General features: G+C 37.3%; 1 protein-coding gene across 2 annotated transcripts in view; it reads left to right on the top strand.

Moving 5' to 3' along the window:
• The window catches only part of plx (PTB_TBC1D1_like and TBC domain-containing protein plx), a 77,830-nt gene that overhangs the window by 40,993 nt on the left and 15,889 nt on the right, over positions 1 to 20,948 (top strand). For both annotated transcript variants that reach the window (XM_088259046.1, XM_088259047.1), the window contains 11 exons: positions 111 to 225; positions 2,195 to 2,341; positions 3,904 to 4,884; positions 5,590 to 5,794; positions 6,701 to 6,823; positions 8,251 to 8,366; positions 9,585 to 9,676; positions 11,649 to 11,790; positions 14,606 to 14,877; positions 16,125 to 16,312; positions 18,851 to 19,018. In XM_088259046.1, coding sequence (XP_088115172.1) covers positions 111 to 225; positions 2,195 to 2,341; positions 3,904 to 4,884; positions 5,590 to 5,794; positions 6,701 to 6,823; positions 8,251 to 8,366; positions 9,585 to 9,676; positions 11,649 to 11,790; positions 14,606 to 14,877; positions 16,125 to 16,312; positions 18,851 to 19,018 — 2,549 coding nt within the window. The remainder of the gene's footprint in view (positions 1 to 110; positions 226 to 2,194; positions 2,342 to 3,903; positions 4,885 to 5,589; positions 5,795 to 6,700; positions 6,824 to 8,250; positions 8,367 to 9,584; positions 9,677 to 11,648; positions 11,791 to 14,605; positions 14,878 to 16,124; positions 16,313 to 18,850; positions 19,019 to 20,948) is intronic.

Genomic DNA, 20,948 nt, shown 5'->3' with positions numbered 1-20,948 from the left:
ATGTCGTATAGAGTACTTAGTACCTGCTTAACCCTTAATTCATACAATGTATGAATATCTATACTGACCGTAATAATGATTTTGTTTGATAGAGCATTTTGTTTTCGCAGAGTGTCGATGGCTCCGACTCCTGACACTCCGAAAGTCACTCGAAGTCACAGCAATGCAGCCAACTTGACGTCCCTCTGTGCCGACATCTCGCCATGTAATTCCCACTTCTTTGAGGTTGGTATTCTGATAAATTGTTGCTTATTATCTTCTCTAGCTTTTTTGTCCGCCTCCGTAGTGTAATGGTCAACACGCTCGGCTACCGTTCTGGAGGTCCCGGGTTCGATTCCCAAGGGGGGTAAAAAAAAAATACAAGTAATTTTTTCACTATAATATTTATTCAATATTACCATGGACTGGTACCTGAAGCGGAGGGCTGATCACCTTTCCTTCATGTGTAAAAACGATCATGATAACACTGCGTTTATAAGACACAGTGCCCTATGCACCATTGGGGTGCGGATAAGGGTTTTATTATATTTTATTATTATCTTCTCAGCTGTACTTATATAATGGGCTTTCAAAGATGGCGACACGTTCAAACTAAATATGCACACAGATTTCTTCTTTCCGTGCCTATACCAAGTCTACAAGTGTCTAGTCTGTGAAGAAAATTCCCCACACTTGCTGTATATGTAAGCTTTTAACCATACCCCTAACCCCAGTTACTAAGCTTTGAGAATAGGTGTCTGCGGATAATTTTAGGCGTGCGGTAGTTTGACTTTGTGAGGGATGAAGAGATAAGGCGTAGGACGCAGCAAATCTTGGTCACAACTGTCGTCAAGAAAAGGCGATCCAGTTGGCTTGGCCATGTACTCCGCATGCCTCCCGAGAGCCGCCATCAAGCTTACCTCTTTTACAAGGCATCAGGTTCCCTAACACTGCTGACAATTTGTCGGCAGTTCTCGTCAGTATTTCGGGACGCGGATCTGATTTGGGATAATGCAAGGGAGCTAGCAGCTGACAGGAAAGCCTGGACACATTTTGTGGACTCTATATGCTCCATCTAGGGAGCGGATATGGTTTAATAAAAAATACAGTCTTAAAATCTATTGTGTCATTAAAAAAAGAGTAGTATTAACCAAGTAAAAATAATTTTCAAAACTAAAAATCACTTCATATATACCTTAACTTTCATATTATTTTTTGACATCTCATCAAAGATGAAGAAGAAATATGGAAGTCTGGGCATTTTAGGGGCAGACAACTGTCATAGGCTGGTTTAAGTGATTACTTTACACACATGTAACATTCACCAAAAATTCAAATTTGGAAAGACCGGGGTGTGAGTAACTACACCAAGATGAAGCTTGTCAGGAGCTTGGTCCACTCCATTTTTCTCTATGCTGCTGAAACATGGACTATAAAAGCAGCAGAAAGGAGAAAAATTGATGCCTTCGAAATGTGGTGTTGGAGGCGCATGCTCCGAATTCCATGGACAGCTAGACGCACCAATGAGTCCATTCGCCAGGAACTACGCTTGGATGGCTTGTCTCTGGCCAATATCTGTACCCGACGGATTCTCCAGTTCTTTGGACACGTTGCGCGTGGCAACGAGGATAGCCTGGAACGCCTAGTTGTGATCGGTAGCCTGGAGGGAAAGAGAGGGAGAGGAAGATCCCCACACGATGGACCGATCAAATTAAGGCAGCAGCAGGCACCTCAGTGGTTGGAGCGCTACGTGCAGCGCAGTCAAGGGATAACTGGAGAAGAGTCATTGCTTCTGCAAGGGTCACAACCCTCAGCAATGAGGATTAAGACGGAGAGAAAGAAGAAGAACATTCACCAATTCTACCCGTTATTGACAACCACACTACTCAAATTCTTATAACAAAATTAATTTTTATAACTAAAAATCACTTCATAAATGTGTCGCCTACTTTCGAAATCCGCCAGATCCAATTTTATAAGATTTTGAAGTAAATACTCTATTGGGATGCCAATTGTGGGTTTTATGGTTAAAAATATTTATATACTTGAAAACCCTGCTAAAAAATACTTACAATTTCTTGGTCTTGACTAAATTAACACTAAAATGTATCTACTTTACGAAAAATCCATGGATATTTAGTGATTTTACAAAAAGCAATTTTGTGAAATCAAAGTTAGCGCTTCAAACATTAATCCTAGTTTATTTTCCTCTCAGGTTCTCTACATTGGGAAGATCAAGGTCTCCCATAAAAAGGTGCCCGAGACGTTGATTGACGATGCTCTCAGCAAGTTTCGACAACTGGAACAAGACAAGACCCGTGCGGCTCACATGAGAAGGAACAGTTTGCTGTCAAGTCAAGCCGTAAGTTTGTCATCTCAAACCAGCAAAGCAAAAGAGGTATTTTTACCTTTTCCTTTGTGATCATCCAAAATTATACGTGATCCAAACTGGGGGTACCTAAAGACCTCAGTTCAGAGGGTCTTTCCATGCAAATGTCCGCCTCCGTAGTGTAATGGTCAGCACGCTCGGCTACCGTTCTGGAGGTCCTGGGTTCGATTCCCAAGGGGGGTAACATAAATATAAGTGATTTTTTCACTGTCATATTTATTCAATATTACCCTGGACTGGTACCTGAAGCGGAGGGCTGATCACCTTTCCTTCATGTGTAAACGATCAAGATAACATTGCGTTTATATGACGCAGTGCCCTATGCACCATTAGGGTGCGGATAAGGGTTTTATTATTATCATTATTCCATGCAAATGTATGGAAATCGTAGTACGCAGCTTGCAGCTGAGTCATAGGGACACCACGTCTGTGCAAACCTGCAGTCATGTGCCGACTGAGTGCAGGTGTCGGGTACTTGAATAGCGGGACACTAGATCAAACGAAAGTCGAGTAATTAACCCTTCACTGCATGCCTTTTTTTGCATGACTGCATGACTGCATTGACAGTTCATCTTCGAGAGATAAGTGAAGTTATTATTTTGGCGTTCATAGCGCTTTTTTTGGCTAAATTATGAAGTATATACGTGATTTATGAATGTATCTAATCAGTAACAACAAAGAATGGTTGTTCATATTTTTAAAAGACGTTTCAACACTAACTTTTGGTATGTAACAAATTTGATACACTATGCAGTGAAGAGTTAAGTTTCATCGTTCTCTAATTACGTTACAACATTTATAAGAGTGAAAGAAATATCCTTAATTATAATTTTAGACCCTTATTTAATTAAAGGTACACCCGGTACGATATTACTTGATTTCACACATAAGGGTGAAGTCTGACCAGAGAATTTCGTCGTAACGTAATGTCGTAACATCGCTCGCGGCGAGCATGTTACGTTACGACGTTACGGCATTGCCGACTGACCGCGTGGCCTTGTGCTCAGTGTTGCCATATGTCACACTAAAAAATCTGAATTACAGTCTAGAAATCTGTATTAAATTCGTATAGAATCAATAAATCGAAATCTGTATGAATCCTTGCAACTTTGCATTCAACATTTTCCATTATTCAAAAAAATTATAATATAAATCATTATTTGGACCCAGATAATTTTTTCTGTTTATTGGAAAAGATGATGTCCGTAAATTGGCTGCCGCCAGTGTTGAAACACATTTGTGCTCGTTGTATTAATTTGTTTGTATGCTGCAGCTGTCTAGTGTCAAAATGTCAAATATGATTGATGTACGATGCCTTTTTCTTCTTTCTGTGCCACTTGTAACGAAGATCCGGAATCATCATGGCTATCTTCACTTTTGATGCTGCAGCTCGGAACAGAGATTTGGTGCTACAGAGTGAACAGAGATTTGGTGTATGATGTCATTTGCAATAATTATAACGGCTTCCGATGGTGTGATAAATTTTGCCCCACCTGTAGTATTATTCATTATTGTGATTGTTTTACCTCTTCCAGGATTCCCTATCAGTCTCCAGTGATCAAGGTTCTATTGAAAGCATCCCGGGAAGAAGCCATCTTAAAAAAGTGGACTTTGCCCCGTTGCCTTTATCCCACACTAAAAAGCCTCTAATAGACATATCCTTGGCCAAAAATGAAACGTCAAACAGCAACAGCTGCTTGGCTTCCCCGTCTCTGACTCCCTTGACGGCCAGCAAAGGATTCTTCCAAGGTAACGAGATAAAAAACGCAGAAAAAGGTTCAGCCAACACTGGCAAAGAAGATGTAAAAGATTTGGAGAACGTTGAAAAAGAATTTGACGAGCTGTCAACAGTCCGAGCCTGTAAGCAAGAAGACAATTCTTCGTCAAATCAAAAAGTCACCAATTTGGTTTTGAATAAAAACACCTTTCCTGTCGCATTGGAGCCGAAAGTTCTCGTTTTAAACTATACCCAGAATGATGAGAAGAATAGAATGGACACTTTAAACGAAGACGACCACGAATCGTCCGTGGAGTCAAGCTCTGTAGTAACAGATGATTCTGGATCAGTACCTGATATTAACAAATTGATCAGCAACATAAAGCTATTAGGAAAGACCGAATTAGAGCATGCAAAAGACCAGGAGAAAACGGCTAATCAGAGCATCTTGAACACCACAAAACTGGCTAATAAAGACGATAAAGTAAAGAAAAAAGTTGAGTTTAAAGTAAGCGATGATTCGAATCAAGCTGGTGTTGAAGAAAAAATCCCCAAGGACTTGGTAAAGAGTCTGTCGGTCCAGAATGCTGGTCGCTTGTTCTCCAGTGAGGGGAGCGACGTGTCCGAGAGCCGGGACTCTCTGGCCGGAGATGGTGTCGCGGACCGGAAGGGTCTGGAAGGCAATCTTCCGGAGAACAGGCAGTTTGCGAGGGACAGATCGGCCTCCATTGGAGTCCTGAATCTCAAGACGCCGATTGCTCAACTGATTGGAGATCAGAACAGAACCATGCTCTTTCAGGTATTAAAATATTTTCATACAAAGATCTTTTAAAAGGTGAGATCTCGAATGTTCAAGCCACACGTGTCCACGCACATTTTTTTTAGAATGTATGTTGATGTTTGATTTTTATTTTAAATAATTAATAGTGGCTTGCAGCTAATTTTTACCCTCCGCATACCTATATCATTGGACCATATTTCTTGACATCTTCCGACGTCTCTATTTTCCCAAGGTCTCCACCTTAAAATGTTTTTTTTTTGATAAAAATTATGTCAATAATGACTCCTTTGTTCAGTACACAGGGCCTGGTAAATTTGCCAGCGCGGGCAACTTGGCAGGTTCGCTTGTTTGTTTCGGTTCCTACTCGTAACCGAATGACAGGTCACCTGAACCTTAACCCTTTCCACTCTGACCATTTTTTCTCGTAACTGATCAGCTACTCTGATAAAAAAAATGCGACGTTTTTCTACCATTAAATTAAATTTTGGTTCTTTAATTTTGGGACACACTGTCTGGCAATTCGTATGACCATGTTAATTAAGATTAACTGTATTTATCTGAAATATTTTTTGGTAGAATATGCTCGGGTGATAGAGAAATCAGTGATTAAAGTTATACCTGCGCCCGGCCAGACATTGTGGCCCACGGAGCTGCCCACTAGAATCATACGGGCCAGAATGTCTGGCCTACAGAGTGGTAAAGTTAATTATCTTTTGTACCCAGGTCGGTCGCGCAGACCTCCGCCTCATCAGCCCCGACCGCAAGCAGGTGCTGCTGCATCGGCAGCTGAAGGACGTGTCGTCCTGCGCCCGGGGAGTCCTGCACCGCGACCACCTGGGCTTCATCTGCCGAGAGGCGCAGGCCGACTGCCTCGTCGGCTACGTCTTCAAGTGCCAGTCGGAGGATGTGGCTTGCGACGTCGTGGGAGGTAAAGAGCATTCAAGATATTAAGGCAATATGGATTTTCTATAATGACCGGAATGATGGATGTTTACTAATCTAATCTAACTCAATTCGCAACATTTTGAGTGTGACAACCAAAACAAATGGACGTATAACTCATAAAGTACATATTTGCTAACTTTTTTCATTTTCATCTTTATGATTTATTGTTTTCTGTTAAAATTAAATATTTGTAGTTTAGCATTTTAAATTTAATTTAATTTCTAATAATATCTATTGTATTGTTGCCAGTGCCAACCTTAAATATAATATATATGTACCCACACACACTTTTTTTATATTAATTATAATGTATTTTATAAAAAAGTTAGATAACAGGCGCCGTGGCGTACCAGGTATACACTTGACTGCAAATCTGGCATTGCTGGTTCGATTCCTGACAGTTGCAAAATTAATCCAAGAAATATTAATTTTTAATCGGTCTTGGTGTTGTAATGTATTTTTCACATATTTCAAGTATTCATTCACCTTCCTTTTCCTAACTATAGTACCTGCAAACAAACTTCTAAAATAAAAGCTTTGCAGGTTATTCCTTTAAAAAAATACTACATATACTGTCAGTATATGAATACCTGCCCACATATTATACTCTTAGGACTAGCGAGTTCGTTAGTCATCAAGTTGGCAAGCCTGCATAGTCTTTAAGCGCGATATGTAATCTTGTTTTCAGACAAGATTGTCAATACCACTTTGAATCATGAGTACTACTTGAAATATATTTTTAAAAGTCCAATTTAATTTGTAATTCATCCATTTTTAAGTAAAAACCTGTATCACACTCACTGTTACAAAACATGGGATTGCGATTCCAAACTATGAACATATCATTCCCAGTTTGAAGATGCTAATAAATCGTTTTTTTTTCTTTCAGCCATTACGCAGGCCTTCATCGCCCACGCTGAAATGGTGAAGCAAGGACGCGAATCTTCTCCCCTCACTTCCTGCGAACACTGTCCCATGGTTTGGTACCACAAACTGTGCCAAGACATCGATGGTAACATATTCCTCCTATTAGTACCCTCAGTTGTCCCTCAGGAATCACCTCTAGGACCAGTAATTTTTCATACAAATCTACTTTTTTTTTTAAAATTATTTATTTATTTAACCCGTGTTGGATAGTCACTACAAAATTAAAAATTAGCGATTTTAAATCGGAAAAATACGGACATTCATAGCTAAACCCCTTAATTAATTATAAATGAAGTCAAAAATTAAAATAATTAAGATTTATTTGCTGAAAACATTATAAAACCATCTGGCAACGCTCACGGAACCAGCGTAGGTCCACTCTAGTTGCAAGCCCAAGAGCTACTGCCGGCTGCCGCTAGTTGAGATTGAGTTACGGCTAGTTGCCTTTACACATTAGTGTAGGAAGGTTATTGAAGTACTTGGTTCCCAAATATTTAAAGTTCTTTAAAAATAAAACAACTTTGTTTAAACTCTTTTTATTGGTACACTTTTTCCAACCGGTTTTGACAAGAACTTTGGTGTCCTCAGGGTTTATGTACTAATTCTAAAACATTGAAATACTCAGAGTTAGGTCATAGTTAATTACTCTTCCCTTACGATACCAAAAACTTCCACGCACTCCGTACATTATATGAAAATGTGATTTAAATAAATGTGATTTAAAAAAACGGGAAAAAACTCCTAAATGTTGCTTTTATTGAGTATCGCGCAGCGAATACGTCCACTCCGGACGACAACTTGTGAGCCACAAATGGAATCGTCCAAAAATAGTATGAAGCGGCGCGCATGAGGATGACAAGGTTCTTGTCAAAACCGGTTGGAAAAAGTGTACCAATAAAAATTGGTTAAAACAAAGTTGTTTTATTTTATAAAGTTTATTGAATGTGACACAAAGTATCTGCGAAAAACATTTAAGAAATCACGTTGAAATTATTAAAGAAAACACTTGTTTTTTTACCACTTGAGCTTATTTATGGCGACTGGTTTCAAAAGCTGAGCTTCCATCTTCAGGTCTAAATGAGTTTACGTTTAGACCTGAAAAAGGAGGCTTCCGAAACTAGTGTTTTTCTTTAATAATTTTAACAAACAATGGATATATTACTTTTTGACATGTCAACAAAGATGAATTTCATGAAATGGCTCTTCCTGGAAAGTTATCTAGAGGAAGATGAAAAAATTCGTGGGTGCTCCAGAAAGATGATTCGAAGGCATGGCCTAGGTGACGTTTTCCATGACACAATGACCTATAACCTGAGGACGAAGAGAGCTGACCCCAACAGTCTACAAGGACAATAACCTGGGATGTAGCCAGGAAGAAGAACATACATGAATATCATCTATGTTGAGATGTTATTCTATTTTTACCATGAGATTCTATTTTTAAGTATTTTTGATATCTTTTATTTGGCTTGGTAATAACCGTTGTATAGAGATATTTTTTAATTATTTTAGGCATGACTGATAAACGCGTCCACTCTACAATTCTGAGGAGAATTGAACAACTTTCTGATGAAGAACAAACTCAGATCGTAGCCAAGTACCAAGGCGGGACTGAAGACCTTTATGAGGTATATTTTTAAACTCCAATATTTGAAATGCCCTCCCTCAGACGAATGTGTGGAAAATATTGTATGACAGAATTAAAAACGAAGAAATAAGAAAGGAATGTAAGGCGGAACGAGAAATAATAGAAAAGATTAGGAAGAGTTCTTTACGGTGGTATGGACATGTGGAGCGAATGGATAGCGAGAGAATGACTAAGATAATATATGTGGCGAATGTGTGAGAGAAAACAGAACGAGGATGACCGAAAAAGACTTGGCACGGTCAGATCAATCAGAACCTAAAATCTGGCGGTGTCAAAAGTCTGCGTAATCCGAGGACATGTATGTCTAGATGTATGAATGTGAAGGAGGCGAGTCAGGACAGAAGAGTGTGGCATCCATCCTTTCTGCCTACCCCTGCGGAGAAACGGCGTGATGTTAGAAGTAGTAGTAGTGATATTTAAAATGTGATATCTGTAAATTTTTAATAATACATACATTATTGTTTGAATGGATCTTTGTCAGACGGAAGGAATATCTAATTTAACATTCTCAACCTATAAAGGATTGTATTAGACGCGTTTTGTGTTTATAACAGCAGATATAATAAATATTTTCATTCGTCATATTCTTTTGGAAAATTCGCCTCTGAAAAAACGTTATTTTAGTAAGTTGGCAATGAATGACGTCACAGAAACAATGGAGTTATTTTAATATTGGCAACATTGCTAAATTATTGACGGCTCTATTTGTAGATGTCTATGGAGTGAAAAATTTAAGTAGTGTGGTTGTCAATCGTGGGTAGAACGGTGAATGTGTGCAAAGTGATCACTTAACCAGCCTAGGAGGTCATAAGCCCTCTAAAATCCCTGACTGCCATGTTCTTCTTCATCTATGTTGTCAAAATGTCTTTATATCTACTTCATCTTCAAACCCTTATCCGCACCCTAATAGTGCATAGGGCACTGCATCATATAAATGCAGTGTTATCTTGATCGTTACCACATGAAGGAAAGGTGATCAACTCTCCGCTTCAGGTACCAGTCCAGGATAATATTGAATAAATATTAGAGCAAAAAAAATCACTTATATTTATTGGACCCTCCCTCCCTGGGAATTGAACCTGGGACCTCCAGTATGATAACCGAGCGTGATAACCATAACACTACGGAGGTGGGCAAAATATAATGTTTATTTTGTTTTTCAAATTTAATTATAACATGTTTTATCTTCTTCTTCTAGGCAGGAGAACACAACGCATTTTTGATGATGCTGTTGCGGGCGCACTGCGAGGCCAAACAACAGAGGCATGTCCACGATACTGCAGAAAACAGGTGAATTACCTTATTCTAACCTAATCCACACCCAGTGCGTTGTGTTATCTTGATCTTCAATCGCATGAAGTCAGTAGATCAGTCTTGCCTTATGCCAGTCCATAGTGATATTGAATAAATACGAAAGTAAAAATCACCTTTATTTACTTCCCTTGAGAATCGAACCCGGGACCTCCAGCTCGGTAGCCACACGCGCTAACCACTGCATTACCAATTCCAAAGCGTGGAGTTGGCAAAAGAAGAATGAAAATAGACTGAATACGATCAGTTAGATGAATGTGTATCAAAACTGTGTATGAATGGTGAAATAAGTAAAGAATGGAAGGGTGATATGTGTCGCCTACTTTCAAAATCCGCCAGATCCATGTAAGTCGATATTACAAAAAATGCAAAATTCTCCGGGTAACATTTACGTTTCAAAGATTCGTCTATCTTTATATAAAATATTATGAAACAGAGAATTTTCCCATTTTTTTGGAATTCATTCAGTATTTAAAAAAAAAACACGAGATACAAACTGATAATGACGTCATCTTAATTTTTGACCTATTTTTTGACTCTCTGATTGGCCGATATGGGTCAGAAGGCAAGATTCATGAATATAGCGGAATTAGAAATACAACGCAAAAAATATTAAAATATTAGAAAATATTAAAATATAGAATCCATTTGTAAAAAAATTGCAGTTTTTCAAATACTAAAGGGTAACAAGTATTTAAATTTAACAAAAAATTTATCATCGAGATTCTCAAACGATTTTTCTACTCCAAAATGCAACACCAAGCAATTTCAGCAAAACTTCAAATATTTGGCAATCAAACATTTCAATAAACTCCCTAAAGAAATTTAAAAAAATAGATGATATAAAAATACTAAAGAAAAAAATTAAAGCTCTATACATTTAAATCTTGAAAAAATATACAAAAAAAACTATTATATCTTTTATTATATAACATTAAACCACGAGTGTAAGTCCCTCTCCAAGCACAAGAGCACAGTCTCTTTTATAGAGAGGCACAGCGAATCGAAATATAAAAGTTCTCCATATGTATAAATGATTCAAATGTATTATGTTATAAATAAAAATGTAAATATATTAAATGAATTTAAAAAAAACGCTGTTTTTAAGTACAATATTTCTTAGGAGGGGTTTCAATTATATAAATATTTTAAACAATAAAACCCATAATTGGCATTCTGATAGAGTATTTATTTTAAAATCTTATAAAATTGGATCTGGCAGATTTTGAAAGTAAGCGACACATATAAGTATTATCGAATAAAATTAAGAAGGTGTGTCGTAATGGTCTGGACATGTGGAATGAGTGACTGAGGAAAGAACGGCAAAACAAATATATCGGCAAATGTAATTAGAAATAGAAGCAGAGGAAGACTTGCTATGGTCAAGTATTTCAAGTATTTGGGCATATGCAGTAGTTGGAATAATCGGAGGACACTCCTTTCAAGAATGTCATAAATCAAAAAACTTGATTTTTCAGGAGAATGTTTTTAATGTTTAAAAATGTAATACAATGTATTAAATTGTATTGAAATTTTTACTGTGCAACAGATCTTTTTAGGTAAAACCTGAAGGTTTTTTCTCCATTTGAAAAATATTTAGTATATTTTAAAAAAATAATTAAACAATACCTTTTCTTCAAAATGCAAAAACAACACTTGCTGCCCTGTAGCGGGTAAATATTAAGTTAAAAATATGCCTCTTTTGCTGGGATATAGTACATTTTCTGGGCATTCCGAAAACATGCACAACTGAAAGTTGACGATTTTTGATTTATGACATTCTTGAAAGGAGTGAGCGATGTATGGTATGAAGCAATACTTATGTCTTCATATGCAGAAGAGGTGAATTTTTTTACTAAGCCAGAGAGGTGTGGCGTCCTCTGCCTACCCCCGCAGAGAAGCGGTATGATAGCTAGTTGGCTATAATTGTTTCAACGTGTTGTTTTTCTAGGTCAGAGTTCTTGAACCAGTACCTCGGTGGCAGTACCATATTTATGAAAGCCAAGAGGTCTTTGTCCAGCTCTTTTGACCATCTCTTGAAGAAAAAAGCCACCAAGGATGATCTGCTGCCAAGTGCAATAACTGGGAAAAAGGTGATACTGAAATTTATTTTTATTTCTTTTGAATTCTTTATCTGACCCTAATCTTGTCCTAGTGATGTCCACTCTACCAGCACAGGAAATTTAATATTTTCCTTTCTGATCATGCAAAAATTATATGTGATCCAACGACGGGTACTGGTACCCCAGTTCATATTTGTATGGAAATCGTAATACACAGCTCGCCGCCAACTGAGTCATAGGGACACCACGTCTATGGTAACGCGCCGTCATGAGGTGACTGAGCTGGTCTGCTAGTGACGGGCAGCGGGACACTAGATCAAGCGAAAGTCGAGTAGTTTATTTGTCTATTGTCTGTATTTTTTCATTCTCTCGTAGTACCACATTTATTAGAGTGAAAGAAAAACATATCGCTAGCGGACATAAAATTAATATACTGATATAAGTATGTAGATCTCGCAGCACTGAAAAAATATGTTGTAAGTAACTCTTATAACACTAAAGTTATGGAATTCATATATCGCTCACTCCTTTCAAGAACGACATAAATAAAAAAAATTGATTTTTCAGGAGATCGTTTTTAAAGTTTAAACATACAATACAATTTATTGAAAGTAAATATCAAGCCACTTATTGAACTTTTTACTGTACAACATATATTTTTAGGTAAAACCTGCAGGTTTTTTCTCCATTTGAAAAATATTTGGTATATTTAAAAAAAATTATTAAACAATACCTTTTCTTCAAAATGCAAAAAACATCTCTTTCTGCCCTGTAGCGGGTAAATATTATGTTAAAAATATGCCTCTTTTGCTGGGATATAGTACATTTTCTGGGCATTCCGAAAACATGTACAACTGAAAATTGACAAATTTTGATTTATGACGTTCTTGAAAGGAATGGGCGATATATGAAAAATTCATATATATGGGATTTTAATCCCCCTATTAGATTCGGTTACGTTCAAATAATAATAACAATAATAATTTGGGATAATTTACACAGATTTAAAAAAAATAAAACACTTTGAATAAACCACTTAAAGAGTTGTATTTTTATTTTATTTGAAACTTACAGATGTTTTCATCTACGGGTGAAAATTAAAACTAACGAGCAAAAAAAATTTTTTTTTAAAAATATTTAAAATATATAAAAAATAAAACCCCTTATCCGCACCCCAATGGTGCATAGGGCACTGCGTCATATAAACGCAGTGTTATCTTGATCGTTTATACATGAAGGAAAGGTGATCAGCCCTCCGCTTCAGGTACCAGTCCATGGTAATATTGAATAAATATGACAGTGAAAAAATCACTTATATTTATTTTACCCCCCTTGGGAATCGAACCCGGGACCTCCAGAACGGTAGCTGAGCGTGCTGACCATTACACTACGGAGGCGGACAGATATATATATATATATATATATATATATATATATATATATATATATATATATATATATATATATATATATATATATATATATATATATAAATATTTGTTAGTTTTAATTTCCACCTGTAGATGAAAACATCTGTAAGTTTTCGAAACTAGTCGTGTATAATAAAAATAAAACTTATAAAGTGGTTTATTACAAGTGTTTTATTTAAAAAAATCAACATGTCATTCCACAAAGTTAATGCGGAATCAATAAATAATGTAATTTACATAGAGCCATTTTCGTAAAACGCTACCTCAAGGGCACTTTGTTGTGATACTATATCGCTTACTCCTTTCAAGAACGTCATAAATCAAAAATTGTCAATTTTCAGCTGTGCATGTTTTCGGAATGCCCAGAAAATGTACTATATCCCGGCAAAATCGGTATATTTTTAACTTAATATTTACCCGCTACAGGGCAGAAAGTGTTGTTTTTAAATTTTGAAGGAAAGGTATGGTTAAATTTTTTTTTTAATAAACTAAATATTTTTCAAATGGAGAAAAAACCTTCAGGTTTTATCTAAAAAGATCTGTTGCACAGTAAAAAGTTCAATAAGTGGCTTGATATTTATTTTTAATACATTGTAATATATTTTTAAACTTTAAAAACGTTCTCCTGAAAAATCAAGTATTTTGATTTATGACGTTCTTGAAAGGAGTGAGCGATATAATCTATTGTTTATTCTTGGACAAGATAATAGTAAAAAACAAGTCGAAAATTCACTTTTCTTTTGGTACAGTGTCAAATGGCCAGGTCGACTTCATCACATCTGGTCCGTTTGGGTCACATAGCCATCGCATCTTAAATATTTTTCGAAAATAGCGCTTCAGAAACCATCAATAAAAAAAAACTAACTAACCACCACGCCGCTTCCCCGCAGGGGTAGGCAGAGAGAATCGAACGCCACACCACTCTGTCCTTGCAAACATTCTTTGCCTCTTCTACATTCATGCATCTCCTCATACATACCCGACGATTATTACGACTCCTGACCCGGCCGCTTTCAAGTATTTGACATACCTGATTGTGCCAAGTTTTCCTCGGTCGTCCTCTGCTTCTTTTTCCAACTACATTCGCCTCATAAATTTGTTTAACCGTTCTTTCTTCACTCATACGCTCCACATGTCCAAACCATCTCAACACACCTTTCTTAATTTTATCGATAATGCTTATCTCAGCCTTACATTCTTTCCTTATTTCATCATTCGAACATCTATCAAACATCGTTTTGCCACACATTCGTCTGAGGGATCGCATTTCAACTGCATTCAGTCTGCTTTCATCCTTCTTTTGCCAACTCCATGCTTCGCTTCCATACATAAGGGTTGGAACCAGAACTCTATTGTGTACTGCCAGTTTAATGTTTGACCATCAATAATGATTTAATAAATATAATTTTTCGCAGGAGATGTCGCCAAACCAGGGAGCGACTCCCACTCGGGATTCGAATCACGATCTTCACTCAGATCTAGCCCCATCCCTGAAGCAGGCGCAGTGGGTTCGCTCCAACTCTTCAGTCTCCAATGAGAACATCAAGGAAGGCTCCTACAACACCTCTGGCGGAAGCCAAAATGGTGGAGCGGAAAATGCGGCCATCTTGAATTTGCAACTCCAAAACGGGAGAGAGATACACGAATCATCTCCCACGCCACAGCTCAAATCTCCAATGATGGACATGTAAGAAATCTTTCTTCTTTCTTTTTCCCATGTTTGCTCCCTAGGTGGAGCATATGGCCAACATGAGACGTCTCCAAGTCACTCTGTCATGCGCCATCTCGTTGGCTTCCCCCCAGGTCAGTCTGGCGTCTCAAAGTTCCGCTGAGTATAGTCGGTGAATGGGCGCCAAAATCCTCGGGGTTGGAAGAAGAGACGCGAGGGGTTGATGCTCTCAGGTGGCATTCTAAGGACATGTCCCAACCATGTCCACCTTCTCTTCTTCAGGACATCCAGTATGAGGGGCTGTTGAGTTCTTCTCCTCACATTGTCATTTCTGACGAAGTTATACCACTTTATACCCAGTATTCGCCTCAGGCACCTATTTTCAAAGATTTTTAAATAACCAATATTTATTTTCATCCCCTCCTGGGAGTCGAACCCGGACCTCCAGCACGGTAGCCAGCACGCTTACCATTACACCGCGGAGGCGGACATCTAAACATGCATATCTAAATATGCACCAATAATAATTTTAAAAACTTTCATTATAATTTTGAGTATTTATGTAAAGAGTGTCAGAAGACTTGGAGTAATGATGTCTTTTGTTAACAACATTTTGAGTATGTCCAAATACTTGTTCACAAAATCTGGATTATCTAAGATTATCCAGATTTTGTGAACAAGTATTTGAACTCAAAATGTTGTAAATAAATTATCCGGTCAAATTATAAGCTTAAATAATATAAATGAAAATGATATTTTCTGGCGTATCTCATGTGTGTGATTATAATCCAGGATTCAGATCTCACATACTAATAAAAATGTTTCAGCTTACTAAAAAGCTTATTTTCATCTCACCAATAGATGTCTCTAGTGAAGTTCTAGTGATTCAAGAACAATGTTTCAAAATTGGTTCATATATATATAGAACTTCCAAGAATTTGAGTACTGTCAATAATGGGTAGAATTGGTGAATGTAACACGTGTGTAAAGTGATCACTTTACACATGTGTAACATGGTATCATAAGGGAAGGGTAATTAACTATAACCTATGAGTATTTCAATGTTTTAGAATTAGTACATAAACTCGTAAAACCATAGTACATAATGGGTAGAATTGGTGAATGTCATAGGATGGTTGTAAAGTGTGTAAAGTGATCACTTAAACCAGCCTATGACGGCCGTCAGCCCCGTAAACGCCCAGACTTCCATATTATTCTTCATCTTTGATTTGATGTCAAAAATAATATGTCTTTTGTTGTTGCAGATTCCTCAAGCTGGGCAGCAGCCCCTCCCCCAAACAGCCGTCTCCTCACGAGGGTCCAGGAGAAGCCAGGGGAGAGGCTGAAGAGATGGGGCGCACCGGATCCTGGAGACAAGCCATCTTCAACAGGATCACGCGGGAAGGCATTAACGACGACTGCCTGGACCCGGAGAGTGGTGAGGATTACACAGGTAATACTCTCCTTATCATTCATCCTTCACTTTGTGTAATATCACTTTTATAAATACTTACTTCTAGTTTGCCAGGGTTTTCGAAAATACCCGCGTGCTGAGAACTCTTTATAACTCCTTAGTGCGAAGTAGACTTGAGACTGGTTCCATGATTTGGGGACTCTCTTATGGTAGAGAAAGTCCAAAAGAAGTTTCTGAGGTACTCTACATGAGAGAGTACGGCTATTATCCTCGGCTCTACCCGACCCAGTTTCTCCAGGGTATGCTCAGCTACAATATTTTAGAGACTAGAAGGAATGTGTATTTGATTACGCATTTTTATCCTTTGTTGCGCGGTATGATCGATAATCCTGAAATTATCCGGAATTTGGTCTGTATGTTCCCGATAGTTAGCTAAGACAGCGTCGACATAGATTGTTTCACATTCCTATACACAGGACCAACCTGCCGATGGTTATGCCTGTAGGAAGAGCTACCGCTATGTTGAACAGTATCTCATTGGATATTGATCTCATCCATGTGTCTGAAGGAGTTTTCCTAAGTTGGATTCTTCTACACCTTTAGCAATTCTTGCTTATTTTCTGTTTTTGTTAATGTATACGATTTAAATTGAAGTTTGTAATGTGTATATTATCTATTAATAAAATAAATTGAAAGTGAATTACCATATCACAAAGTTAACCCTTCCCTTACGATGCTAAAAAACTTCCGCGTGCACCTGTGATATGTATTTTGTACACCATATGAAAAAGTTGTTTAACCGGATCCACGCGGCTCGCATAACCGTATGTGTTTTAACAAAACATGTTTCATACGCGGCTGACATAAGCGTTTGTGTTTTTACATTGCTCCAAGTTTCGAACCTCAGTTCAACTTAGAGGGATTTTTTCATGGTGTGGAACTTTGGATAAAATAATACATCAATCCTTGGCCTTATGACATCTGTTGAAATATCTGACTAATAATTTGTAACATCACAAGGATAAATAAAAGAACAGATCCCTGATTTTTCTTGTGGTCGGTAATTAGTCCGCACCATAATCATGCCCTATAACTGTCTCACTCTCGACGCTACGCATCCCCAGTGGGTAAGAGTGACACACGATGCGTGCTCTGATTTATTTATGTTACGATCTAATTTGTTTATATTACGATATATTTCAAGAATAATGTGACACACGTGTATTATAGAGAACCAAAAAGGCACAATGAATCCCATTGAACGTTTTTGTTTAGGAAAATAAATCGTTTCTTAACTAAATACATGATAAAAGTAATCATTTAAAAAAAGGCGAAATACCGCAGCGCACGGGCGTCTCTTAGGAACAAAGTTAACGCGGTTAAAAGGTTAAAAACGGGAAAAATGTGAAAATTCTTATATCGTAGGAGCGGTTTTCTTTCTCGATTTATAAACATAGCATTTGTTTTTGCCTCCGACAAATTGATGAGGCAATAGGACACAAAGATCTATCAGATTTAGTGGTGTCTTATTTAGAAAATATGACAAGACAAATAAAACAAATAAATGAGCCATATGACAAATTAATAAAATTAATAAATCTTAGTGATAGAAGGGTAATTACTGATTTAGTCCTGTTATATAAAATTCTCAACAGCCCTGATCTCCTAAATCAAATAAAGCTTAGCGTGCGCCAAAGAGGTACTAGGCAAAAATCTGTATTCCCAGTATTTGTACGTAACGCAAACTATGCCATGTTCTCTCCCATTCCACGGCTTCACATGTTACCCAATGCTTTTAAAAGTATAGATTTATTTAATATATTGCTATCCACCTTGAAGTCTGTACTTTCTCAGCATTTCTTCTCCATGTTATAATGGATAAATGTAAACGTTGTGTTTCACTCTCTCTCGCTACTCGCTGATAGTGTGTGAAGGAGATGTGTATTTATCAGTCCTTACTATTTGTTATTTTATTATTATTTTATGTTTAAGAATTTTTGTTTCTCTAATAGTGTATTCATTAGAGTATTTTTATATTAGATACTGTATATATGTATTATAATACAGTACAGTATATATGTTATAGATAAATCTTGATTGATATAAGATATTGAATCCATTGTGTTTATTCATTGTTTTTAGGGATTTACTTCATTAATTTATGATTTACTAAACACATTATGTCCGCCTCCGTAGTGTAATGGTCAGCATGCTCGGCTACCGTTCTGGCGGTCCCGGGTTCGATTCCCAAGGGGGGTAAAATAAATATTAGTGATTTTTTCACTGTCATATTTTATTCAATATTACCCTGGACTGGTACCTGAAGCGGAGGGCTGATCACCTTTCCTTCATGTGTAAACGATCAAGATAACACTGCGTTTATATGACGCAGTGCCCTATGCACCATTGGGGTGCGGATAAGGGTTTTATATATATAAACACATTCACTACCAGTTTTAAGAATTATCAACAGAATTTGCTAAAAAAATCTTCCGAGTCAACAGTTGATCATGGCCAGACAATGAAGAACGCAATCAAGAAGCCGTTATAGTTGGTATAATTGTGGCTCCATTCCAGATCCTTGCAGCTCTGATCTGCTGCGAAGACCTTCGTCCTTCAACAACCTTCAGCAGCATCAGGAGGGCACCAAGAGGACCAGGGAAGAACTCCGCGACCTGTGGAAGAAGGCCATCAACCAGGCTGTCCTGCTCATCCGCATGGAGAAGGAGAATGCCAGACTGAGAGGTACTATTTCATTATTTTTATTATTTTTTATTTTTTATTTTTTTATTGGAAAACCAACAGAATATTTCGACAAAAATAACATAATATGATTCCAATTATAAGTTTCCACTTAGGAAATAAAAAATAGAACAATTTAAATAAACTGTTGTCAAAGTAGAACTATATAGAACATTTCTTTATCAACTGGTCAAATAGACATCAACAATTTTTCTTTTAAACGTATGAAAAGAAACATTATTGACGTCTATTCCATTTAGCGTTTCATTGCATATATCGCAGGCTCGATTTAAAAATGAATTTTGGTAGGACTTTGTGTGCATTTTAATAATAATAAAACCCTTACCGCACCCCAATGGTGCATAGGGCACTGCTTCATATAAACGCAGTGTTATCTCGATCGATTACACATGAAGGAAAGGTGATCAGCCCTCCACTTCAGGTACCAGTCCAGTGTAATATTGAATAAATATTAGAGTGAAAAAATCACTTATATTTATTAAACCCCCCTGGGAATTGAAGCCGGGACCTCCAGAACGGTAGGCGAGCATGCTGACCATTACACTACGGAGGCGGACAAAATGTGTGCATTTTAGGGATTTTAAATAAGTTTTTGTTTCTGGTCTGTGCTCCCGGGACTCTAAAATTGATACATAGTCGATTGTCTTGAAATGCCTAATGAATCCAATGTCTTGATATATATATGTAGCAGTGGAGTAACCTTGTTTAACCGGATCTACGCGGCTTGCATAACCGTATGTGTTTTAATAAAACATGCCCCATACGCGGCTGACATAACCGTTTGTGTTTTTACTTTGCTCCAAGTTTCGAACCTTAGTTCAACTTGGAGGGATTTTTTCATGGTGTGGAACTTTGGATAAAATAATACGTCAATCCTTGGCCTTATGACATCTGTTGAAATATCTGACTAATGATTTGTAACATCACAAGGATAAATAAAAGAACAGATCCCTGATTTTTCTTGCGGTCGGTAATCAGTCCGCGCCATAATCATGCCCTATATCTGTCTCACTCTCGACGCTACACATCGCCAGCGGGTAAGAGTGACACACGATGCGTGCTTTGATTTATTTATGTTACAATGTTATTTGTTTATATTACGATATATTTCAAGAATAATGTGACACGTGTGTATTATAGAGTACCAAAAAGGCACAATGAATTCCATTGAACGTCTTTGTGTAGGAAAATAAATTGTTTATTAACTAAATACATGATAAAAGTAATCATTTTAAAAACGGGGAAATACCGCCGCGTACGGGCGTCTCTCAGGAACAAAGTTGACGCGGTTAAAAGGTTAATCTTTCCCTTACAGTGCTAAAAACTATCACTCGCAATGGTGATATGTATTTAGTACACTGTATTAAAATGTGATATAAAAACGGAAAAAATGACAATATTCCTATTATTATTTTAAAAATATGACATTTCATCAAAGATGAAGAAGAATATGAAAGTCTGGGCATTTACAGGGCTGACAACCGTAAGCCATGAGCTAGTTTAAGTGATCACTTTACACACGTGTAACATTCACCAATTCTACCCATTATTGACAACCACACTACTCAAATTCTTGGAAGTTCTATTTATACGAACCAATTTTTATAATCAATGATTCAGATCGCACATATTAATGAAAGAGTTTCTGCTCAATAAAAAGCTTCTTTTCATCTCACCAATAGATAGAGAGTAGTGTAATGGTCAGCACGCTCGGCTACCGTTCTGCAGGTCCCGGGTTCGATTCCCAAGGGGGGTAAAATAAATATTAGTGATTTTTTCACTGTCATATTTATTCAATATTTCCTTCATGTGTAAACGATCAAGATAACACTGCGTTTATATGACGCAGTGCCCTATGCACCATTGGGGTGCAGATAAGGGTTTTATTTTTATTATTATTAATAGATGTCTC

This window comes from Brachycentrus maculatus, unplaced genomic scaffold, assembly GCF_059751285.1.
Source record: "Brachycentrus maculatus isolate JH-2025_06_01 unplaced genomic scaffold, ASM5975128v1 h1tg000108l, whole genome shotgun sequence".
In the NCBI taxonomy this organism is placed as follows: Eukaryota; Metazoa; Arthropoda; class Insecta; order Trichoptera; family Brachycentridae; genus Brachycentrus; species Brachycentrus maculatus.
The sequence above is the reverse complement of the archived record's forward strand: the minus strand, read 5'-3'. Positions and strand labels throughout refer to the sequence as shown.